Source organism: Pleurodeles waltl, chromosome 8 (assembly GCF_031143425.1).
Source record: "Pleurodeles waltl isolate 20211129_DDA chromosome 8, aPleWal1.hap1.20221129, whole genome shotgun sequence".
NCBI classification, from domain to species: domain Eukaryota; kingdom Metazoa; phylum Chordata; class Amphibia; order Caudata; family Salamandridae; genus Pleurodeles; species Pleurodeles waltl.
The window spans coordinates 1388336914-1388363597 of record NC_090447.1 but is presented as its reverse complement, the minus strand read 5'-3'; the positions used below and the strand labels follow the sequence as shown (position 1 = coordinate 1388363597).

The following is a 26684-nucleotide window of genomic DNA, read 5'->3' as shown; positions in this document are numbered from 1 at the left end:
ATATGTGGTAGAAATATATCCTCCTTATTGGCATGTGATAGTGATTATGGTTAGTATTAGACTATGGAAATTACTTTATTTTTAAGAGCATTAATATTATTTAGCATAGCGCAGTGAAGCTGGAAACTTGAAAATTACAGAGGTTTGTTAGTAAAGTATTCTGAATTTGGGAGGCAACTATTAGCAATATGGTGGTCAGTAGTGGTGAAGGAGAGCGTACAGAAAAAAGTTGTTTGACTATTTGAAGTTAGATACTTGCATGATAGCATAACTTATATGAACAACCCAAACTATTTAATAGTGCCAAGACACTAGGTTCAATTTAAAAAACATATTACAAATGCAGTTTTTATAGCATGTCAGTGACCTTTTACAGCATTTACTTATAGTATAACTTATAATATGAAATGTTTCTGAGTTCCTTAGTATGTATTGCACATTTAAAACATGACACTACAAAGGTCCCAAAACTATACAGGGAGTGCAGAATTATTAGGCAAATTAGTATTTTGACCACATCATCCTCTTTATGCATGTTGTCTTACTCCAAGCTGTATAGGCTCGAAAGCCTACTACCAATTAAGCATATTAGGTGATGTGCATCTCTGTAATGAGAAGAGGTGTGGTCTAATGACATCAACACCCTATATCAGGTGTGCATAATTATTAGGCAACTTCCTTTCCTTTGGCATAATGGATCAAAAGAAGGACTTGACAGGCTCAGAAAAGTCAAAAATAGTGAGATATCTTGCAGAGGGATGCAGCACTCTTAAAATTGCAAAGCTTCTGAAGCGTGATCATCGAACAATCAAGCGTTTCATTCAAAATAGTCAACAGGGTCGCAAGAAGCGTGTGGAAAAACCAAGGCGCAAAATAACTGCCCATGAACTGAGAAAAGTCAAGCGTGCAGCTGCCACGATGCCACTTGCCACCAGTTTGGCCATATTTCAGAGCTGCAACATCACTGGAGTGCCCAAAAGCACAAGGTGTGCAATACTCAGAGACATGGCCAAGGTAAGAAAGGCTGAAAGACGACCACCACTGAACAAGACACACAAGCTGAAACGTCAAGAATGGGCCAAGAAATATCTCAAGACTGATTTTTCTAAGGTTTTATGGACTGATGAAATGAGAGTGAGTCTAGATGGGCCAGATGGATGGGCCCGTGGCTGGATTGGTAAAGGGCAGAGAGCTCCAGTCCGACTCAGACGCCAGCAAGGTGGAGGTGGAGTACTGGTTTGGGCTGGTATCATCAAAGATGAGCTTGTGGGGCCTTTTCGGGTCGAGGATGGAGTCAAGCTCAACTCCCAGTCCTACTGCCAGTTCCTGGAAGACACCTTCTTCAAGCAGTGGTACAGGAAGAAGTCTGCATCCTTCAAGAAAAACATGATTTTCATGCAGGACAATGCTCCATCACACGCGTCCAAGTACTCCACAGCGTGGCTGGCAAGAAAGGGTATAAAAGAAGGAAATCTAATGACATGGCCTCCTTGTTCACCTGATCTGAACCCCATTGAGAACCTGTGGTCCATCATCAAATGTGAGATTTACAAGGAGGGAAAACAGTACACCTCTCTGAACAGTGTCTGGGAGGCTGTGGTTGCTGCTGCACGCAATGTTGATGGTGAACAGATCAAAACACTGACAGAATCCATGGATGGCAGGCTTTTGAGTGTCCTTGCAAAGAAAGGTGGCTATATTGGTCACTGATTTGTTTTTGAATGTCAGAAATGTATATTTGTGAATGTTGAGATGTTATATTGGTTTCACTGGTAATAATAAATAATTGAAATGGGTATATATTTTTTTTTGTTAAGTTGCCTAATAATTATGCACAGTAATAGTCACCTGCACACACAGATATCCCCCTAACATAGCTAAAACTAAAAACAAACTAAAAACTACTTCCAAAAATATTCAGCTTTGATATTAATGAGTTTTTTGGGTTCATTGAGAACATGGTTGTTGTTCAATAATAAAATTAATCCTCAAAAATACAACTTGCCTAATAATTCTGCACTCCCTGTAGTGAGGTAAAAGGTGTACAGTCTTTTACCTCTTCTCTGTTTTCTTCTTCTCTTTGTTCCATTTCTCTGTCATATCACTTTCCCTTATACTGTACTATTGCAGCTATCCTTTTTGCTCAGATGTACTTGTGTGCGCCTTCTTTACCTCACTTGTTTTCACTCATTTGTGAAAAAACTAAGCGGCGAGATAGTAGGCACTATAGGCAAACTTATCTGCTGTTTAAAAAGTGTAGAATGAGTCTGTATATTATGGGTTTTCAACTCAATGTAGCAGACTGTAATGGCCAGTAAAGTACTTCGCCACTGTTATAGCCAAGGTTGAAGGTGAGGACCTATAAAAAAGGAGCTCCCTTTAATGTTTGATAAATCTCGCAACAGTTGCCAACTAGGCTATTAGAACATGCACCTGAAGAAAAAGTCCTAATTGAAAAAGCAGCATTTTGTGACACTCAGAAGTTTAACAACCTCTCACACCTGCAACACTTGAGTTAGTTTCACTGGTTACCCTCTGGTGTGTGCTCTTTTCAGTTAGTATTGCACATATACAAAACTAGAGTTGTGAGAGTGGGTAACAGTGACAGCCATTTTGCTTCAGGTCTGTGAAACCTCTTTTTATCATTTGTGACAGTAGAGGGACATGATAGTTCCTCAGAATTCCCTCCTTCTTTCCACATGTCCAGTGACCTTATCAGTTTTGTGACGAAAGAGGTGGAAATCTCTTGCATTTGTTGCATCACAGCATCTGCCTTTGTCTTTCCCCTCCCCAGTTGACATATACTAGGGAAAGAGAGAGAGGCAGAGGCTGTCAAATAGGCCATTGTAATATTCAAATCTATAGGCCTATTTCAGTATTAGCAGTGTGGTTCTGTTCCATATTCTAGAATGGACCTGTCAACATTCTAATCTTGTAATGTAACTTGTAATGTTGGAGGTTTTGTGATTATATGACTGTGCTTTTTATACCTAAAAAATACATTCTAATTGTTAAAAATTAAATGTGGTGATCTATGTGTTACCTGTCTATTGTCTTTCTGTTCTATTGTATGTTGTCTGTCTCCCTACAATATGCAATCTATACATTTGCCTTCACACTCTTGCAATTTGATTTGTGTTCTGCCATTTTGTTACGAACTTCTAAATCATTTTTTTAAATTAAATGTACTACATATTATTTATAAATCTAAAAAACCTATGTTTATTGTTTTGTATTTCATTGAAACTGCCGTCATTGCAACCGTTAACAACATCTGACTGATCATGGATAGAGGAGACACTGCTGCCCTTATCGTTCTGGACCTATCCACAGCCTTTGATGTTGTCTCTCACTACATCCTCATTCATTGCCTTCATGCTGCCCGCATTCAGTGACTAGGGCTCTTCTGGATTCGTTCTTTCATCACAGCTGCACTCCGTCAGTCAGCCTGACTCCTTTCACCTCAGCCGCAACTTATCTGCAGGGTTTAACAAGGATCCTCACTCAGCCTATGCTGTTCAGTGCTTACATGCCCTCATTCATCAGCTTCATTTGTACCCAGAGAATCAATATTATGTCCTACGCATAAGATATTGAGCTCATCCTCTCTAACAAACCATTGAACACCCAAACCAACTTCTCCCCCTGTGTGACCAAAGTATCCAAATGGATGAAAAATAACTCTTTCAAGCTCAACACAGACAAGATGGAAGTAGTATTCTTCAGTAACGTCTCCACTTGGTGACCTGCTGATCTCAGACCCACACTCAACCCAAATACCAATGCGAATAACCTAGATGACAACAAGCTCATAAAGGCAGGGCAAGTGAGCGCAGTGTCTGCCTCCAGAACCACCATCCAGGCCCTCATCACCAGGAAGTTGGACTATGGCAACGTACTCTACGTAGGAATCAAATCACAACTGACTAGAAAACTCCAACTGACACTAAATTCAGCATCAAAACTCGTATTCTGCCCCCGCACCTCAAATACATTCACTGGCTCCCTTTCCACAGGCAGGCACTCTTCAAACTCCACTTGCATACATGCAAAGCCTTGCACAATATCAGCCCCACCTACCTCAATAATCATCTTAACTTTCACATACCCACCCGACAACTCTGCTCAGCTGGGCTTCGACTTACACACATCCACCATCTATGCAGAGCCAGAACTGGCAACTTGGTCTTCTCCTCCCTTGCTTCCAAAGACTGGAACAACCGAACCCTGCACATCAGAGTCACCTCCTTAGGTTTCAAAATGTAAAAAAAACTCAAGACATGGCTCTTCATCTAGTCTCAGTCCTGGCTCACCCCACAACTCTTCTGCTTTTCAGTGCCAGGATACCCTCCTCGTGAGATGTTCGCTCTACAAATTCTAAACATTTATGTCATCCTTGTTGCTGCAGGTTTACAATTCTAGCAAAAGTTGCCACAAAACTGCAGAAGAAAAGAAAAAGGCAGCACAACAACTATGAAGAAAGCATTCAATCTACAGCTTTCAAATCCTCAGGTAGAAATGTACAAATGAACTAGAATATTTACAAGAGAAGTCCAGCATTTATGGAAGAAAATAGCAGGAAAAACACAAGTTATGAACAAAGATGTTAATAATACACAGATGGCACTAAAATCAAGAATACCTCAAGGTAGATTAGAAATACAGAGGAATGTGTCCAAACATAGAAACCATGGATTCCATATGTAGACATAAAGTGCAGCGTGCCGTGCTGCAACAATTAAAGGAGCTGGAATGCCTTATGTGCTCCACGGAAAGCTGCTCGAAGAGGGATAAGGTGTGGCACAAGGACTAAGAGCTGCCAACTTTGGAACTGAGGACCAGATTTCGAGGCACGGGGTCAGCTCAACATCACTTAATCTCCCCATGTCTACAAAAAGATGAATATGTCCTTGTGTAATGTAGCTGGTACTCGTGAAAAGCCTCAGTAAAGCCTCCAAGGTTAAAACAAGTAATCAAATAAACAAGCGGACGTCCCACCACTGTGGAACACGCAGTGGAACACTCAGCTCCACGAAGAGCCAGTGTGACCAACAGTTTAATTTACAGCCTTGGTTAAAGCTGAGCTGAGAACAAGAATGCTCTGCATATGAAAACTGAAGGTTTGCCGGACACAAGCCGGCAACAAAGCAAAAAATAAATGTCCCCTATAGAAGAGATAAAAAGGATAATACATAATTATACAGTAGTTGGTCCCTTTTCCCAAATAGAAAAAGGAGGGACAAACAGGCATGACTAACCACTAGCAAGGAGGGATTTTTAAATGTCACTGAAACAAGCAAATGAAAGGGTTTTAATCCAATTGAAGTATACTTAAAAAGTATACAAAAGTCTGTACGTTTACGCTCGACAGGTCCACAATTATTTGCCACTTCCAGCTAAAGGATTAGAAAATACCCATAGAAACAAATCCATCCATCTATAACTGCAGCAAACATGTATACCTATTAGAGTATAAGTAATCCACGTGGTAAAGGGACACAGTGAGCAAGGGACCCACGTCAGGGCATATCCTTGCCACTTGGGGTGAGCATAGCAACACAAAAGGATGATGGACGGAATGCTGAACAATGCAGACACTCACCCCAGTCACAGATCTGAGTTTAAACCATGCCACCCCAGTTTGGACCCAGCCATATGCAAATCAGTTTTGACCCTGTTCCTCATGGGAACAGTCCTGCCCGAAATGCCAAGGTAGGTCCTACCTGGACTGGAAACAAGCATCCTGGGACCGGTTTCAGGGTATCACCCTTCAACAGCCAGGCTAGCTTGGATTCAGTGGCACAGTGATTTTATCTTGTTTTGTGATGTTGATTTGTGTGCCCTAAGTGGCAGGGGTATGCCCAGACTTGGGTCCCTTGCTCATTGTGTCACTGGATTCAAGCTAGCCTGGTTGATCTGGGGTGATATCCCAAAACTGGTCCCAGGATGCTTGTTTCTGGTCCAGGGAAGACCTGGCCTGGCAGTTTGGGCTGGACTATTACCCCGGGGAACAGGGTCAAGACTGATTTGCATATGGCTGGATCTAAACTGGGGTGGCATGGTGAGCAAAAGAACAATGGATTTAACCCAGATCTGTGACTGGGGTGAGTGTTTGAAACGTTTCAGGACTCATCCATCATCTTGTTGTGTTGCTATGTTCACCCCAAGTGGCAAGGGTATGCCCTGACGGGGGTCCCTTGCTCACTGTGCCACTGGGTTCAGGCTAGCCTGGCTGATGAGGGGGTGATGCCCCAAAACCAGTCCCAGAATGCTTGTTTCATGTCCATGGAAAACCTGGCCTGGCAGTTTTGGCTGGATTGTTCCCATGGGGAACAGGGCTAAGAGATTGATTTGCATATTGCTGGGTCTAAATTGGGGTGGCATTGTGACCAAAAGAACAATGGATTTCACCGAGATCTGTGACTGGGGTGGGTGTTTGAAAAGTTTCAGCACTCCATCCATCATTTTGTTGTGTTGCTATAGCTCTGTTTGTGCACCAATTCAGTTGTAACAATTCAGATAGTGTTGGATAACTTTGCAAATTGTTATGAGTTCCATGTGGAGGCAGTTTTCAAAAGCACTAATTGCAGCTTAGCTGATATCCGGAGACATATCTTTCTTCTACAAGTAGAAATCTCTCCATGCTATCTTGTCATCATTTTCTGTTTTTTAAAGAAGAGCAGTCATTTTAACTTGCTTTTTATATTGTGTTCTTCAACAAAAATGCCAATCTGGTTTGGAATGTCCAAAATTGTTTTTAGAAAAGGAAGAATATCCATTCAGTAAAGGTAAAAGTTTGTTAATGGACTTTCTGCTGCATTATGAGTGAACACAACATCTGATAGATAGTTATTGCTCTCAGATGCTGCATCACAGTATTTACATTGCTTGTACTCTGTAATATTTTAAACTTGTGCTGGAATTGAGTGAAGTACAACATAATTGAGTTGTTCTAATTGCAAGGATAGCATTTTCACTAAGTATAATATGCGCACAAGTTCTCTGATAGTTGAATAATGAGTAGAGAGCATCTTGATGTGATGGAAAGTAGTCACACATATGATTTTTAAGGCAACTCATAGAATGTTCTTGTAGGTTAGTAATGGTCTGGAATGGTCTATGGTCAATAATATATATTTTTTTAAGGATTGCGTTTTTGGATGTCATCAAAAATGTTCTTAGATTGATCATGGCTGTATCTTGAACATTGCAAATAGAAGGACAATTCCATTAATATACTGTTTTTTCCTGCAAATCATCAGTAGATATAATATGCTATTTGAGTTTTTTTTCTATCTCTACTATATTTTCATGTCACATTTCCAGGCGTTGAAAAATCATAAAAATGTTACTAGACTTACAGGTCAAGTAACTTCAATAATCTACTTGACCCAACTGTAATGTCTCAATGTCTCAAATAGTGTGATCCTAGGCAAATAGTTGACAGAGTCACCTTTTTCTTCATTCTCACATATGATTGCACCTTCAAATATGTGAGTTCAACATTTCTGCAGTACAAAAAAACACCTCTTTTGTTTGATTAAGTAGACTAAAGGTTGCTGCATGCATCACAGGAATCTAACCCACATACCCTTGACTTCTAGCCCACATAGCCCATGACGTCTTTTAGTTTACTAACAACATTGCCGTCAGGGCAGGGGTGTTTCTCAGTTTGTTTAAACACTCAATCTTAATAAGTGTATTACTAAACCATGATGTGGTAGCATATTGTCATCTACAAACAGTAACTTTCCAAGAAATGTCCAAAAACCTCTCCACTAACTTGCAGCTTTACTGATAAATTAATTAACAATCTGTGAAAATTGGGTTTCAGAAAACATTTCCTTTGCACATCAACAGGTAAAGTCTTCTGATTTGTTTTCATCCCAATAAAATATTTTTTCATCAAACAGAAATATAAAAAATGGGCTTTCACGACTACTGAAATATAGTTTGAAATGTTTGTACAGTTGGTTTAGTCATTTAAATGTTGTGTGTTAGGAAAAACCTAACAACCTATACACTTTTATTTTACATTCTAAACAGCAGGTCAAACAGTTCACCTTACTCCTGGAACTCTGCAGTCAGAAGGAAAATTAATTGGAAGAAAAACTGACTTTTGACCTCTGTTTGTAAACACAGAGCAAATGTGACATAAGAACAAGATTTAAAGGCATCTTTTATTGCTCCTCCACTTTTCAACTGAACAGAACACCTGTTCAGTGTCAACTGGCCAGAAGGGGGAGTGAGTCCTAAAAATAGCTCGACCTGATCAAATAAGACTCGCCAAAGCGAGTGGTCGAGTAGATTTTTCGAGTCCTGATTTCATAACAACGTCCTTCATGTGTGACAGAAAATACACAACTAGTGTGTGGTAGTAAGTCTCTTCATGAAAATATGGTTCAGTACTCAACATGTCTCCAATTTCCATGGAAAATGTTGCAGGTGCTTAGGATAGTTCATTCTTTCCTGTGTAGTCTATGCATTTTATAGGTTAAAATTAAATGATCCAGCCGTTTGATGCAATTAATGATGACAATAAACAGTTTTCTTTTGACGATAAATCCCTTTTCAAAAATATGGGGAACATATTGTTTCTGTTAGAGTTTGTCTCTCATTTTCCTTATGAAAGGAAGTGTTTGTAGTAGATTTGTAAGGACATGGGTTTTACAGTGCTTTGTAGTAAGGTTCCTAATCTTCTCCCTTCTTGTCACAGTATATAATTTTTCAGAATAGTCCACATTTCTGTTGTAATGTCTAAGTGCTAATTGGGATTTTCTAGGCATTGTTTGTGTTAAGTATTAATTTTAGTGTGTCAATAAACAATCGTAACATTTTCAGTACTCTTGACAGTAGTGTTGTTTTTCTGTAGAGATAATCCTTCTATGTCTCCAATTAGCTTTTGTCAAATGTCTCTGCTGTACAATACCATTGTTTGCTTCTCCTGTTAATGTTTAGTAGACATTGTGTAAAACGTCAGCAAATCTATTGATTAAAATATATAAGAAACTGTTAGTTTCAATATTAATAAGGTAAATCTAAGATGGACGTTTTTACAGTATAGAGCTGTTATTAGTTTCTACCACTATTACATAATAGTATTTACCTGTTGTATGCTGGATTTTGTAGATAAGGATGTCTAATGTGTGAGAGTTGTGGCATTTTCTTGAAGAACAAATAGAGCTTCATTGCTTTGGAACAATCACAAGAGTTGCTATGGTTGTGTCAGTTATTTAAAAGTATTGGTCTGTGTAGGAAGTTGGCTCTGTATATACTATTTCAAAGTAAGAAATAGTGTGCACAGAGTCCAAGGCTACCCCTTAGAGGTAAGATAGTGGCAAAAGTAGATAATTCTAATGCCATTTTTTGTTGTAGTGTGGTCGAGCAGTAGGCTTATCAGAGGGTAGTGTGAAGCATTTGTTGTACACAGGCAATAAATGAGGAACACACACTCAAAGACTTACTCCAGGCCAATAGGTTTTTATATTGAAAAATATATTTTCTTTGTTTATTTTAAGGACCACAGGTTCAAGATTTACATTAAACACTTTAAATGTAAGGTACTTCACTTAGATACTTTAGGAACATTGAATGAAAACAATATCATGTACAGTCTTTGTAAAAATGGCAATAAGCTATTTTCAAAGTGGACACAGTGCAAAAATCAACAGTTCCTGGTGGAGGTAAGTAAAGGCTAGATTAGGAGGTAAGTAAAACACTTACAAGTCTCAGTCCTGGGGCATAGGCAGCCCACCGTTGGGGGTTTAAGGCAACCCCAAAGTTACCATACCAGCAGCTCAGGGCCGGTCAGGTGCAGATGTCAAAGAGGTGCCCAAAACACATAGACGCCTATGGAGAACAGGGGTGCTCTGGTTCCAGTCTGCCAGCAGGTAAGTACCTGTGTCCTCGGTGGGCAGACCTGGGGGGTTTTGTAGAGCACTGGGGGGACACAAGTAGGCACACAAAACACACCCTCCACGGTACAGGGGCGGCCGGGTGCAGTGTGCAAAGCAGGCGTCGGATTTCAGGAATGAAACAATGGAGGGACCCGGGTGCAGGCAGGCACAAGGGGGGCTTCTCGGGACAGCCACCACCTGGGCTAGGCAGAGGGTCGCCTGGGGGGTCACTCCTGTGTTGAAATTTGGTTCCTTCAGGTCCTGGAGGCTGCGGGTGCAGTGTTGGTTCCAGGCGTCGGGTCCCTTTTCACAGGCAGTCGCGTCAGAGGGAGCCTCTGGATTCTCTCTGCAGGCGTCGCTGTGGGGGCTCAGGGGGGTCGTCTCTGGTTGTTCACAGGCTCGCAGTCGCCAGGGAGTCCTCCCTGAGGTGTTTGTTCTCTGGATCTCGAGCCGGGGGCATTGGGTGCAGAGTGTGAATTCTCACGCTTCCGGCGGGAAATGTGCGGTCTTTGAAAGTTGCTCCTTTGTTGCAAAGAAGTGGCTGGTTTTGAACAGGGCCGCTGTTCACAGGAGTTTCTTGGTCCTTTAGTCCAGGGCAGTCCTCTGAGGCTTCAGAGGTCGCTGGTCCCTGTCGGATGCGTCGCTGGAGCCGGTTTTCAAAGTTGGAGACAGGCCGGTAGGGCTGGGGCCAAAGCAGTTGTCATCTTCCTCCTTCTCTGCAGGCTTGTAGGTCAGCAGTCCTTCTTGTTTCTTCAGGTTGCAGGAATCTGATTTCCCCGGATCTGGGGAGCCCCTAAATACTGAATTTAGGGGTGTGTTTAGGTCTGGAAGGGCAGTAGCCAATGGCTACTGTCCTTGAGGGTGGCTACACCCTCTTTGTGCCTCCTCCCTGTGAGGAGTGGGGCACATCCCTAATCCTATTGGGGGGATTCTCAAAACTCAAGATGGAGGTCGCCTCAGCTCAGGACACCTTAGGGGCTATCCTGACTGGTGGGTGACTCCTCCTTGTTTTTCTCATTATCTCCTCCAGCCTTGCCGCCAAAAGTGTGGGCAGTGGCCGGAGGGGTGGGCATCTCCACTAGCTGGGATTCCTTGGGGTGCTGTAACAAAAGGGGTGAGCCTTTGAGGCTCACTGCCAGGTGTTACAGTTCCTGCAGGGGGAGGTGAGAAGCACCTCCACCCAGTACAGGTTTTGTTCCTGGCCACAGAGTGTCAAAGGCACTCTCCCCATGTGGCCAGCAACATGTCTGGTGTGTGGCAGGCTGGCAGAAACTGGTCAGCCTACACTAGAAGTCGGTTTGGTATTCAGGGGGCATCTCTAAGATGCCCTCTGGGTGTATGTTACAATAAACTGCACACTGGCATCAGTGTGCATTTATTGTGCTGAGAAGTTTGATACCAAACTTCGCAGTTTTCACTGTAGCCATTATGGAACTGTGGAGTTCGTGTTTGACAAACTCGTAGACCATATACTCCTATGGCTACCCTGCACTTACAACATCTAAGATTTTGCTTAGACACTGTAGGGGCATAGTGCTCATGCACATATGCCCTCAACTGTGGTATAGTGCACCCTGCCTTAGCGCTGTAAGGCCTGCTAGGGGGGTGACTTACATATGCCACAGGCAGTGTGAGGTTGGCATGGCACTCTGAGGGGAGTGCCATGTCGACTTAGTCATTTTCTCCCCACCAGCACACACAAGCTGTGAGGCAGTGTGCATGTGCTGAGTGAGGGGTTCCCAGGGTGGCATAAGACATGCTGCAGCCCTTAGAGACCTTCCCTGGCATCAGGGCCCTTGGTACCAGGGGTACCAGTTACAAGGGACTTACCTCAGTGCCAGGGTTGTGCCAATTGTGGAGACAAAGGTACAGTTTAGGGAAAGATCACTGGTGCTGGGGCCTGGTTAGCAGGGTCCCAGCACACTTTCAAATCATAACTTAGCATCAGTAAAGGCAAAATGTCAGGGGGTAACCATGCCAAGGAGGCATTTCCTTACAGTCTGTCTTTATAGCCCAGTTGGTGTTATAAAACATGAGATTTAAATGTTCTTCTTTATTGTATTAGTTATCTATTTTTTTATTTGCTTTCATTGTCATATGACCATTAACATCTGTTTAGACCTTTTGGGCTTGTGTTTGTAGCACACTTTGTATTAACAACCAGTCATATATTGTGTTATTTGTGTATAGCACTTCTTATGTTTTTTTATTGGTTTCCATTATCATGTAACCATTAATGGGTGTTTCAGTTGGCTAGCTACTGCTTCTAAAAACGTTATCTGTGCAGTACAGATTATTTTTTACATAATTGTTGTTTTTGGTAGTATTGTGCTACATGTGTAGCTCGAAATTAATGGAAGTCAAACATTGTAGTCCTTTAAAAATTGTCAGTTTTTAGTACTTTCCTACTGGCCAGTCATCTATCCCTGAACATCCTTGTTTCTGTGGCTGACTGTTCCTCATTCTTGTATGTGAGTGCAAAAGCAAAATGGTTTGTGTTTAGCTTGTTCGGCACAGTTTCATTTTTTTGGGCCAGGACGCATGCTAAGAAAGCCAATTTAAAATGTAATTTGGATTTTAAAGGAGTAGACATTACATGGATTGATGAAAAGGTTTGAGATGGAATCAGTTACTCCCTCTACTTTCCTCCGTTAGTAAATGTGAACCAACCACAATTTGTGCTAACCCACTCTGGAGTTAATGTTATAGGCCACCTAACTGGAGTTAGGGGGTTATTCTAACTTTGGAGGAGTGTTAATCCGTCCCAAAAGTGACGGTAAAGTGACGGATATACCACCAGCCGTATTACGAGTTCCATAGGATATAATGGACTCGTAATACGGCTGGTGGTAAATCCGTCACTTTTCCGTCACTTTTGGGACGGATTAACACCTCCTCCAAAGTTAGAATAACCCCCTTAGTCTTGAAATTGAGATGAAAGAGACATTTTGCTACTTAATGTTTATTGGTCTGATTTAGAGTTTGGCGGACGGGTTACTCTGGCACAACTGTGACGGATATCCCACCCACCTTATCATAATCTCTATAGGCTATTACGAGATCATAATACGGCAGACAGGATATCTGTCACATTTCTGACGAGTAACCCCATCCGCCAAACTCTAAAACAGGCCCTATGTTTCCAAAGGCACATTTTATCTTTTCCAATATCTGTCAGAGACAAAAGTGGAAGTGTTCTGCTTTAAATGCTGCAGAGTTTGAAGAATCTCGCAGACATGTTAACAAGACCATGTCAGCTTTACTCAGAGACCATGGAATGTCTTCCATTTTTCATTTGAAAGTTAAATATTAAAATCCAGTACATTTTCATCCTAATAGTACATTGTACCAGCTCCATGTTTTACATTCAAACCTTAAAAACTGGCTTATTGAACATTTTTAAGTGTTTACTTTTGAATAAACAAAAGGATCTTTCAAGAGCCACCCTATGTTATCTCTAACTGAACATATTATTTTTTAAACATATTTAAATCTTTTTTTAGTACTATGGTGCTTCCTAGATATTACAGTGGTGCTCTGTAAATTTTTTTTAAAAAGTATAAATGTGTAAAAGTACCATTTCCAACCACTACTATGTTATCTACAGTGGTTGAATCCTTCCTGTATTATATACCAGCAGTATTCACTTGTGTTTCTCAAGAAAACACACAACACAGCTGCCTTTTCATTGTAGAAGCTATTTCAGTAGCCAATTGGATATCACAAAAATTTTGTGATTTACAATTTAATAATCACTGAAACAATTCACTTGAAATATGAAAAAAGGATCATCTAGCCACTGTAATGTATAGTCCCTGGCAAATTTCATTAAAGTCCATTCAGCAGTTTTTATGATACGTCTAATACAAAAATCTTTTGGAAATACATTGGTGATAAAACCTGTTTTAGTACCCCTTTTTTTATCTTCACACTCCCTTGACAAATCACCACAAAACTTTCCATCATCATTCAATCCAGAGAAAGCTATAGGCCTGGAATGTTTTGGTGGAGATTTGTCAAATGGTGGCAAAGTCATTAGGAAGCAAAAATCAGAGGTATTCCTATCTCAGGGAATCCTAACTATAACTACAGAGTGGCTATGGCCACTCTGTAATATATATGCAGTCTTCAGATTTAATTTGTCCCTTGTTCACTTAGGCTTTCTGAGCTTGACGAAATGAGCAGCGCTGGGCTGTGTAATAAAAAACTGTTATTAACAATGTGAGATGTTTATTTCTTTTAGTATAGAAAAATAACATAACTGTACTAATTACTGTTAACTATAGGTGCACAAATATCTAGCAAAGGAACACTTCAATGCACTTATAATCCCAGAGTAGGTTTTCTCTTGTGGCTTCCTGTATGTACAGTTTGTATTCCACTATGCACACATCAAATGGCACATGTCCAACTGTTACTCCTCATTAGGTTAGAAACCAATCAAGTCAACATTCTTAAAGTGAGCTTTGGTTTTTACATCACTAGAAGAAGCACATTCATGCCATTAAACTGGGGCCATTGGACAGAATTTTAGAACATCCTTCCAGTTTATTTCAGAATAAAGAAATGTTTCTCTAAAACAGCAATAGCAATGCAATTTTGTTTTAGCAAGTTCTGAAAATAATGTAAAAAGGAGCATTCATTCTTGTGCGTTAGCAAAGAGCCATACACATCTTAGTTTTGTGATTGTTTTTTTTCAAGTTCATTTAGACATGAGTAGATGTCAAGTGTAATCACTGTTGTGTATTCACAGAAGAAATGTTTATGTTGATTACCAATCTCACCGAACAGTAGTCTGTACCACTGAGATTGAAGGGAACATATTTAGACATGAAACCTTTTAAGAACTAAGACGTACACTGAACTACTGAAACAAGTGCTAATTTCATAATGGTCAGAGCGAACAATCTAAAGATAAGATAAGCCTCGAAAGAGTTCTGCCATGTATTATTAAAGAAAGAGGTGCAAACGATGGGTTAATTTGAAAAAAATCACAGAGATCATATCATAAAATATATGAAATTAGCAAAAGAATATCAGGAGTATGGACATGAGTACAATAGCTATAAATTAATAATTAGAGTTTACAATGTGAGAAAGAATGGCCAATGAAGAGGATAATGGTATGAAGCGTGAATTTAATGCACTTCATGGCACAGTTAAACAAATCTTATTGGATGTTCTTACGAAAATATTAAAAAGATTCAGGAAAAAAGCAAAATAAATATAGCAAACAGTTGCTCATTAAACAAGACTGATTGTGTTTGACATTTTTACCTGCATTTAACCAAACTTGCAAATAAGGGTTGAATATTATTCCAAAGATTTTAGATAATTTGAAAATATAAGCCATTCATAAAAAGTGAAGAGTATGTTATCTTTTCAAGGAAGATAGTGTGCCTTGTCATACAAGTTCCATAAACAGTATGTATCCTAGAAGAGAAGCCTAGTCTATGCTGCTGAGGATGAACCTCACAAAATATATCAGAATAATTGGAGAAACTGCTTTGGCGTGAATTGAGAGCCTCCACCTCGAACCTATAGAGAAGGGGAATCTTACCTCTGCAACGAGAAGGGAATCCATACAGTCTTAGAAAAAAGACAGCTTAGATGACTCCGGAGACAAAACCCTATCTAAGTGATCTGCACAGCACTCTCCCAGGGTCTGTCTTGGGACTTCTTTAAACATTTTGTGGGGGCTGCTAGCTCCACTTCGATTGTCCAGATTGGTCAGGTCATACTTAAAAGCATTTCTGGAAAGACCTCTTTTGTACCTATTAGCTACAGTGCTTTCAGCCTTAGAAAACTTTAGATAATTTGGAAGAGAGAGCTAGAGTGCTGAAAGTAAGACTAAAATGCTCATAGTAGTAACTCTTGTACTCTCATTCTTTCAGCTTCCTTCTAGTAGGTCATTAATGTAGTGGGACAATGGAGCTTATGTAGTAAAGGCCTTACGAGCTGGGGACAGGGTGGGGAATTCCTACACCTCATTTTCAGTGTCATAACGTGAGTTTCCCTGCAGTCTTTAAAGTCCATGTCATGTCCTGTAGGTAAGCTGAGGAGGACTTTAGGACCAGGATTACAGGAGTAGGATACAGTAGGATGCAAGTAGACATCAAACTTACAAATAAGTACCCTTGGTAAAATAGTTGAATTTTACTTCTCTCTATAGCCTGCCTTATGTGATAAGCTCTTGCTTCTTCCTCCATACAGTTCTTTCCATACATTCTTTTCTTTGTGGCAATCCTCTTGTACGTCCCATCTCTGATCTGGCGCTTTGCCGCCGCTCCACATCTTTCCGCGGACTTGAAATTCGTTATGGAAGAGCTGGACAAGGCCTACAACAGGGCTATGGAAGCTGCCAACACTCTCCGAGGAGGTGATAAGAGTGACAGTACCACCATCTCTCCTGTAATCGAGAAACTTGCTCAGAGGTACAATTTTACACTTTTAACTTCTTTTTGAGATTCAAATTACATATTGCTTTATGTTTTTAAATACCTCATTTTAAAGTAACACACTCCTTGTTGTCCACTGGCATTTCAAATTAATTATTTTGACGTATATCATGTGTTATTCTCTGTTTTTGTTTACTTTTATTTATTTTAATGTAAATATTTTACAAAAGTAAAGGTGCTTTTCATGTTTGAAAAACCCTCTTAATAATTGCACACACTGGTTTTAGTTCTCCTGTGCAGTAGAGAAATAACATATGTAGCTAAATCGGGGGTGAAAATTGAAGTCCCAATATTTCACGCTGTTTTTCACTCTAATATTAATCACGTTGCTCAAAGGGAGGATGCCCACCCTACATCCTCTACAAACCCTGGGGTTATAGCAAATCTCAATGCCTTTATCTATGTCTCATGCAGCATTGCAGCGCAGTGTACACACTGCTTGAGGCACTGACAAAGTACTGGATTATTTAGAACTAGGCCAACGAGGGCGTGGACAAACACGTCATGTTTTACTTTACTTACTTGGACAATTTGTATAAATCTGTGAATAAATATAGATACTTATAGAGAGATTTCTTTAGATAACTGAAAGGGTTGATTACGATCATGCGCTAGATTTGATTTCCTGATGAAGTCTTAGGGGCTGTATGCCAAAAATGACGAAACACATGTTTGCAGAGGGTGAATAATTTTAATAAAGAATGGATCTGTGAACCTGAATGGCAGTTTTGTTGTTTGCTACAAGGAAATTGTGCTTTTGGACTTTTTGGCCTGTATTGCTCTGTGATGTAATCTGGTACTTCTCTAACAATAACACTGACAAGAGCTAATTTATCACTGATTATCACTGAATGAGTTCTCATTTAGCATTATGTCCTTTTGTTATATTTTTTTGTTTGCTTTCCTAACGGTCCCTCACTTTTCATTTGAACTTTGTATTTGGTAGGATTACATATTTCCAGGTTTTGTAATCTATATCCTCTGTCTACGCATAATATATTTTCTGTCTTTCCATTGTTATCTGTCCACTATCCTAAGCCTAGTGCTCTGCATTCATTTTTTTCAGTTTATGGGCCATCTGCTGCTGTATATCCTCTTGCTGTTTTAGGTCTGGTCTAAAAATGCAGTTTGTAATACAGGTTGTCATCTGTGATTTAAATAATACATAGAGTAGGCTTTGGCTCGACCCGGAAGACTGTTACACTCTCCCCTTAATCTGTTGACTGCTAAATGTATAAACAGCAGGGGAACAGCCAGGTGTGCCCTGCGGCTTTCAGAACTCCATGTTACCAGTAGACCAAGAAGAGTAGCATGGAAGCTCTGGGCACGTTGATAATGCTGGCCAGTTGTAGTGGTAGGAGCTAGACATAGGCTGCTTCTCAGGCTGCCATTTGGGGAACAACTCTTTGGTGTCTTTAGAAGCCATATCGTATAACTAAAGCTGGGTGCCCCTCAAGGAAAGGAGGCCAAGGAGAGGGAGGAGTGGTACTGTTTGATTAAGCCCTGTAACGGATGCAAGAAATACTGTGTGCTCCGTTACCGAATACTCAACGGGGAAAATGTCAACACCTGTGAAATGTCCTGTTTGGCAGACAGCTCAGTTCAAGGGGCTGACAAAAAACCCACTCTCTATCCATACTTTTTATTTTGAGAATTGATGACATGATCTCTTGCAGAAGACCATTAAAGCTTTCTTTAGACAGACATAAAAAGGGCCATGAAAATATATATGAGTGTGTGGATGGCAAACAGACCTCTTTTAAAACAAATGATGTAAATTACTCAGAAGCATTTATAGAAGTCACTTTTTACTAGTTAACAATATCATATAGAACACATAATCGTGTCTGAAGACTCTTAACTGGCGAGTTGAAAATCATTGGTATAAGAGATTTACAGCCTGATTCAGGTTTGGTTGCTACCAGAAAATCTTCCAGTTTCTGGAGCAAATATATATATCCCTCTAGGGACGTGTCTGGTAAATTTCTTCTAGCATCCTATAAGGTAGAGGAATGGCACGAGAAATTAATTTGGTGGATTCTTCAGAAATTGAAGGACTTCCCATTAATACACACCACTATATCAGGTCCCCAGTGTGCATTGCTTGCAGTTTATATTTCCATGATCTCTGAACATCCAAGATCCACTGGAAAATGCATGAAGTAATATCTTAACATAAAGATCTAGTCCCAAATGTGTTTCTTGTGATTTCTCCAGCAAAGAAGAAACAATTTCTACAGTGTTCTAGTATGCAAGCACTCCAGGTAAAGAGGGTAGATGATCACCAAGAGTGTAATATGTTTATTCCTGCATTTTGAGTTTTTTTGAAGTATCATTGATTCCTTGGTGATTGGTAACCCCATTTCTTTAAAAGTCTTCTGTTACACTGCTTTTTCCAAATGTGTATCACAGTTATAGCACACAACCCGTACATTTTGAGTTTGCTTGTTTTCCTTATCTGAATAAATGTATTGTCCAAACTAGCTGTGGTATTGGAGGACCATCCAAAGCAGGGATTCAAGTAGATACAGCAGGATTGAGATTTGATGCAGGTTTATTTCCAGTTTGATCCATAAAAAGGAAACTTCATCAACCACAAAGATACAGAGCATCCACTACACTCCCAGGTCCTTCCAAGACTCCCACATTCTACATTCCGGAGAGTCTAAGAGAACAAGGGAACGTAGGGAGAGTAGTGGGAGAAACCAACTAAGAAAAACATATAACTAAGAGAAACACAATACAGATAAAGAAGGACAAATCCTGTGATAAACCTAGGAAATAATCACAATACAGAAAAAGTATAACACACCACACTATCTTCCCCCCTAAATTATAAAGGAAAAGAGAAGGTTTTTTTTTTTTGTTTTTTTTTTTTACACTTTGACAACTCTATTCAAATTCCAAATGCGCCCATCGTCCACTTTGATAGCCCCTTTAAACACCTTGATACCTTTAAAGATTTTACTGTAGTGAGAGAGACTTGTGCGATTTCTTTTCGGTAGCTTAATCTTGACAGAGTCACCAACTGCAACAACAAGAGGTTTGACTGCTTTACGAAGGTCATGTGTCAACTTCCTCTTCTCCTGCAAAGTCTTCTCTTTGGCTACAGCTAGTTCTTTAATTTGTTTGTGTTTCAACTCTTTTCCAATATACTTATTGACCCAGGAGGGACTTATATTGGTGTTGGGCACTCTTTTCTTGAACAATACAAATGGGGACTGACCAGTACTGGTATGTGGTGTGTATCTATAACTCTCAACTTTAGATTTGACAGCTTCTATCCAACCATGCCCTGTCAATTTTGCCACTTAAATGGTTTCCTTTAATGTCCTGTTAAAGCGCTCAACCATACCATTGGTTTCAGAATGGTATAGAGCACTTTTCTTATGTAATATGCCTCTGGACGCTAAAAACTCACACATGTGTTTAGAGGTAAATTGAACTCCATTGTCTGTTACAATGCACTTGGGGTATCCTTCCCTAGAAAATACCCCTGCAAGAAAATTTGTTATTGACTGAGATGTTATGTCAGAGGTAATCAGAATTTATGGCCAGCGAGACAACATGTCCATTACAACTACAATATACTTAGAAGCAGAACCACAGACCACAGGTCCCATAATGTCTATCGCAACATCCTCCCACACTTCTTTAGGAATTTTCCTAATTTCCAATGGACGAGACCTACACTTAAGCGTTTTATCTGCAAATTTGCATTCCACACAGTCGCGAACAGCTCTCTCTAACGCTAAATCCAATCTCTGCCACCAATAAAATTCTCTCAAGCGTTCCTTTGTCTTGAAAATTCCATGGTGACCCAAATGTGCTAGATGTAACAACCTTTCTCGTAAACCAAAAGGAGGCACTAGTCTCCCACTCCTAAAGACCAAACCATTCTCGACAGAAAGCTCATTCCAAACTTTTTATACACATTCTCCTTGTCACAATCAGCTGAAATGCGATTAGATTCAATCAAATCCTTCACCCGTCTTAAACTATGATCATTACTAAACTCCATTAACCACTCATCTTCTGTGATACAACCATCAGTCAAGGTGTACACTTTAACATTCTCATCAACCCACGATGTACTACAATCTGTATCTTGGTCCCAACCAAGTGACCTTAGTCTTGACAAACAGTCAGCTGTACGGTTCTCACACCCTGGGACATATCTGACAGAAAATTGGAAGTCTTGGAGAACAACAATCCACTTGCAAATACGTGAGGAAATACAATCTAGCCACTTCTTATCAAAAACTTCTTGTAGAGGCTTAGGATCGGTTTGCACAACAAACTGAGATCCCCAAAGGAATTGTTTAAATTTCTTTATAGCCCAGTAAATAGCCAGTGCCTCTTTTTCAATGGTGGAATACCTGGACTCCGCTCCCCTCAACGCTCTGGAAGCAAATGCAATCGTGACATCCTTACCATCATACCTTTGCTTAAGAACACTTCCTAAACCCTTATCTGAGGCATCCGTTATGACACAACATGAAAACCCTGGACGAAAGCTGCTGAGGCATTAAGCAGATGATAGCGCATTCTTTAAATCCTCAAATTCTTTCCTGCACTCTTCTGACCATACAAATTCAACACCCTTCTTCAGTAGCTCTCTAATGCAGCAAGACCTACTGGCAAAATTGGTAACGTATTTAGAATAGAACTCCGCCATGCCTAAGAACACTTGCACGTCTTCTCTTTTTACAGGATCAGCTAAGTTAACAACAGTTTTAACTAGATCTTCCTTTGGTTGTACACCTTCAGCAGAAATTACATGGCCTAAATGAGTGATATCTGAACATGCGAGCTTGCATTTCTCTCCCTTTCGTGTGATTCCCTTACTACGGAAAATTTTCAAGACTTCCCTAACCTTAGAAAGATGTTGTTCAAGAGTGTTAGAAAAAATGAGAACATCATCTTGAAAAAAACTAACGCCATTAGTCTTACCAAGAATATGGTACATTAGTCTTTGGAACACAGAAGCAGCAGAGCACAACCCAAATGGCATCCTATTAAACTTAAACACACCAAAGGGAGTGATGAACGATGTCAGCAATTTGGATTCTTCACACAATTGAACCTGGTGGTAGGCTGAACTCAAATCTAATGTTGTGAAATACTTAGCATCTCCTAAAAGACTGACCATTTCATTGATGCTGGGTAATGGAAATTTGTCTTCAATCACAGCTTTGTTGAGATGTCTAAGGTCCACGCAAAGTCTAATATCACCTGATTTTTTCACAGCAACTACAATGGGAGCAATCCATTGTGCAGTCTCGACTTCTTCAATTATTCCTTCAGATTGTAACCTTTGCAATTCAGACTTTACTTTGTCCTGCAAAGTGAAAGGAATTTTCCTGACCTTGCACACTACTAGTTTGACACCCTCCTTAAGACAAACACGATGTTTGTATCCTGTAATGCACCCAACTTTAGAGGTAAATACGTCAGGAAATTCACCCATGATGTTGTCTTTGATGCTGCACACATTCTGAACCAACACCTGAGGAATAGAATTGGGATTCAATATAATGCCCAGCATTTTCTGATGTGGCCAACTTAGAATTGTGTCGCCAACCACTGGAACATATATTTCCCAGTAATTATGTTCCCTCTGAAAGTTATGGTGGCTTCAAAGTAGCCTTTCAGCTCAATAGGTTTGCCACCATAACTGTAAGGGATGATGTCAGGATCCAATAGAGAAACTTTCCCCTTAAACTGCTTAGTAAAATCTGAAACTGAGACTAGAGAAAGTTTCTCGCCCGAATCCATCATCATGGATATAGATGTTCCGTTGACCGCCACAATGTCCGAAGGATACTGACAACTAATGTTAGCGACACAATTAACATCATTATTAATCTGAAGAACAAAATCACGATCGTCATTACATTCAGCTTCCTGAACTTTGACTTTAGACATAGTTAATGATTTACAATATTTAGCAAAATGTCCTTTCTTGGAACATTTGTTACAAGCGGCGTGAATTGCAGGACAGTCGTTACTATTAGCAAGATGAGTTGTAGAACCACATCTAAAACACGTCAGTCTTGCTCTAATGTTTGCTTGAGATTTGTTTTTAGTTTTGGTATCTAGAACCTGGACATCCATAGAAACATTTCTCGATTTCCTCAAATTTTCAATACAAGCCATTGAGTGTTCAACATGCTTAGCAATAATTAACACTTCATCCAATGTTGGGTCATTCTTAGCCCATAACGCTTCTCTTACTTTGTCGCATTTGCATTCAAGCATGAATTGGTCTCTAATGCGCTCTTCTAGATTCTCTCCGAAATTACATGATGAAGCTAGTTTGCGTAATGCTGTCACAAAGTCCTCAATAGATTCATCATCAATCTGCTTGCGTTTCCCAAAGTAGTAGCGTTGTAAAATGATTGAAACTTTAGGTAGAAAGTGCTTGTCCAGTCTAAGTAAAGTAGATTCAAATTCATTCAGTGAGTTGTCACCTTCAGCACCATCTGACGTTGTCATCGCAGGTAGAATTTCCAAGATTTCCTGACCTTCCGCACCAAAGCAATGTTGTAAAACAGGAGTCTTTCTTTCAGATGACAAATTGCTGCCACAGACGCGCATGTAAGTCAGGAAAACCTTTTTTTATTTTTGCCACGGTATCGGAGGTTCTCCAGGAAGAGCAAGAAAAAATGGTGGAGGTGTAATATTCTGCATTATATTTTCTTATTACAGAGAAATTGTAACACATAAATCTGAAATGCTACGTAAAAAAAAAAATATATATCCAGGGAATATTAAACAGCAACAGTGACAAGCATAGAGCAGGCCGACATTGTTTCAAAAATATTAAAACAATAAAGGTTACACAAGGGTAGTGTATTGAAAGTCAATATATGACTGGCCTCTTTTGTTAACTCTATTATTTTGTTTATGGTTCACAGAAAACTGCTTCTTGAGCGCGTACAGCATTCAGGACTGCAGAGAAATACATGTGATAATGCGTAGGCAGGCTGAGAAAATGCGCGTCTCCAAAGGTTGACTAAAAGCTTGAACACCTCTTTGCGGTCGGAAATGTAGCAGTTGTTGTGGCTACAGTAGTCAGGCAAAGCTCGAAGCTGAGCGCACGGCAGAACGGAGAAGACGCGCGTACAAGTTGTTGTGGCAACAGTAGTCAGGCAAAACTAGAAGCAGCGAGCACGGCTGGAGAGTGAAGACACGCGTACACGTTGTTGTGGCAACAGTAGTCAGACACGGCGTGAGGCAGAGCGCGCGTCTCCAGAGAACATGAATAGGCACGAGTAAAAGGAGGTGGTTGCTGCACGCGTCTCTGAACATTTTAAACAAACACCAGACGGGTAACGGTGTGGCTCAAGGAAACAGATGGGAAAGGATATGAGCCACATAAAACAAGATATTACAGCACCTTTTGTTTTTTCTTAAACGCTAGGGACTGAACAAATACAGGTGTTGAAGTTTCCAAGAGATAAGTCTCAGAGGTCTTGAGGATCAGGGAATCCCATCCTCGTCACCAAAAATGTGGTATTGGAGAACCATCCAAAGCAGGAATTCAAGTAGATACAGCAGGATTGAGATTTGATGCAGGTTTATTTCCAGTTTGATCCATAAAAAGGAAACTTCATCCACCACAAAGATACAGAGCATCTACTCCACTCCCAGGTCCTTCCAAGACTCCCACATTCTACATTCCGGAGAGTCTAAGAGAACAAGGGAATGTAGGGAGAGCAGTGGGAGAAACCAACTAAGAAAAACATATAACTAAGAGAAACACAACACAGATAAAGAAGGACAAATCCTGTGATAAACCTAGGAAATAATCACAATATAGAAAAAGTATAACACACCACACTAGCATTTCCAGATTTGCCCTCTCTCTGGGCTAAATACATTAAGGGCCTGATTACTACTTCGGCGGAGGGGATTACTCCATCCCAAATGTGATGGATATCCCGCCCGTGGTATTACGAGTTCCGTTGGATATATAATGGACTCGTAATTCGGCCGGCGGGATATCTGCCACATTTGGGACGGAGTAATTCCCTCTGCCGAAGTCGTAATCAGACCATAATCTCTAGATATGTGGATGTATGCCAGTGTATGGCAAAGATTTATAGTAGCCTACACAATAAAAAAAAAAATCCTGTGCAATTGTAAATGGTGTTAGGGTCTATGTAAATTTACATTAGTTACTATATAGTGTTGGACATAGCTCTTCTGCAGGGTCATACCCAAACATTTGACTTCATCCTCCTGTGTTCTGAACCCGTTTTTGCTGACTTTTAGAACTCTGGCCCTCATTCTGACCTTGGCGGGCGGCGGAGGCCGCCCGCCAAAGTCCCGCCGTCAGGTTACCGTTCCGCGGTCGAAAGACCGCGGCGGTAATTCTGACTTTCCCGCTGGGCTGGCGGGCGGTCGCCTTCAGGCCGCCCGCCAGCCCAGCGGGAAAGAGGCTTCCACGATGAAGCCGGCTCGGAATCGAGCCGGCGGAGTGGAAGCTGTGCGACGGGTGCAGTTGCACCCGTCGCGTATTTCACTGTCTGCGTAGCAGACAGTGAAATACATTTAGGGGCCCTCTTACGGGGGCCCCTGCAATGCCCATGCCAGTGGCATGGGCACTGCAGGGGCCCCCAGGGGCCCCGCGACCCCCCCTACCGCCATCCGGTTCCCGGCGGTCGGACCGCCGGGATCTGGATGGCGGTAGGGGGGGTCGGAATCCCCTCGGCGGCGCAGCAAGCTGCGCCGCCTTGGAGGATTCAATGGGGCGGCGGTACACTGGCGGGAGACCGCCAGTGTTGCCGGTCCGACCGCGGCTTTACCGCCGCGGTCGGAATCCCCATTGGAGCACCGCCGGCCTGTCGGCGGTGCTCCCGCGGTCCTCCGCCCTGGCGGTCTTTGACCGCCAGGGTCAGAATGACCGCCTCTGTGTCCTTTACCACTGCTAACTAGAGCTAAAGTGTTTGTTCTCTCTCCTTTAAACAGAGTAGTATTAGCTTACACTCAATTGGCACGTTTAATTTACTTATATGTCCCTAGTAAAGTGGTATTCCATATACCCAGGACTTGTAAATTAAATTCTACTAGTGGGCCTGCAGCACTTATTATGACACCCAATTAAGTAGCCTTTTTAAACAGATCTCAGGTCTGCATTTCTGGCCTTTCTCTGTGCAGTTTTAAACTGTCATTTTGACCTGGCAATGGCACAATAAACCTTACCTTCCTATACCCGGTGGTGCCTTTAAAGTAGGGGTGACTTCAAAGAGGGGCTTTGAAGTGCACACAGGTCCTCCTTTCCCTGCCCTGACTCCACATACTACATGGGGTTATGAAGCACTCTGTGTGGGGACAGGCGCATGGCTCTATTCAGATGCAAGTGTCAGCTCCTCCCTCCCATCTGGCTCAAGAAGGCCCATCAGCCTGGTGAGCCAGTAGCATTTTAATTAGTAACATTTAATTTACAGGTCCTGAAGACATATAGTGCACTTTACTAGGGACTTACAAATAAATTGAATATGCCAATTATGGATACACCAATGTTACCATAGTTTAGGGGAGTGAGCATGTGCACTTAAGCACTGGTTGGCAGTGTAACGTGCCCAGAGTCCAATGGCCAACAAAAACATATCACCAAAAATGAGGCAAGTAGGCAAAAAGTTTGGGAGAACACCACTCTAAGACTGTGAGGTGTAACAAGCCTGCAGCTTCTTCAGAACCGCTGCTGCATTACGGGTCCCTAATAACAGGATATTGCAATGCTCCTCAAACAGGATTTAAGGTCCTTTGTTCAGGAGGCTGTAATTTGGGCCCCGGATCCGTCCCGTGCTGCATTGTGGCCTGCCTGATCTTGTGACTTTGTCCTGGTCCCTCACAGTTTGTACTTTGTACTTTTAAGAACTATATTTTTAATTTAAATCTTTACAATTGCATATCTGCGTGTCTACTGATTGTATTTTTGTTGTTTTAATGTAAAAATAGTTAATTACATTTAACTCTAATTTTTCTAAATTGATATGGGATTTTTCTTGTGTTATGTTATCACTTCATTACTGTTTGCGTGCTGCATAAAAACTTTACATATTTCCCATAGGTTAAGCCTGACAGCTTTTGTACCAAGTTACCAGACAGTTAGGCACAAGTTAATTTGGGGTTTGCTTGTGTTTCAGCCTAACAAGAAATGTGGTTCCTGCTGGAGGTGGGTTTAACCCCCACCCAACTTCCTACATATAATATTCATTTTCATTGCATTAATATGGCTATTTTGGATAATCCTACAAATTTGTACATAATACAAGAACTGCACCATTTTATGGGAGCACATTAGGAGCAAATCAAGTAT

General features: G+C 41.0%; 1 protein-coding gene across 1 annotated transcript in view; it reads left to right on the top strand.

Annotated features, from left to right (window-relative positions):
* LOC138249236 (pannexin-1-like) overlaps positions 1–26684 on the top strand; it is a 195078-nt gene that overhangs the window by 125311 nt on the left and 43083 nt on the right. Inside the window, exon 3 of the mRNA XM_069203208.1 lies at positions 16110–16330. Coding sequence (XP_069059309.1) covers positions 16110–16330 — 221 coding nt within the window. The remainder of the gene's footprint in view (positions 1–16109; positions 16331–26684) is intronic.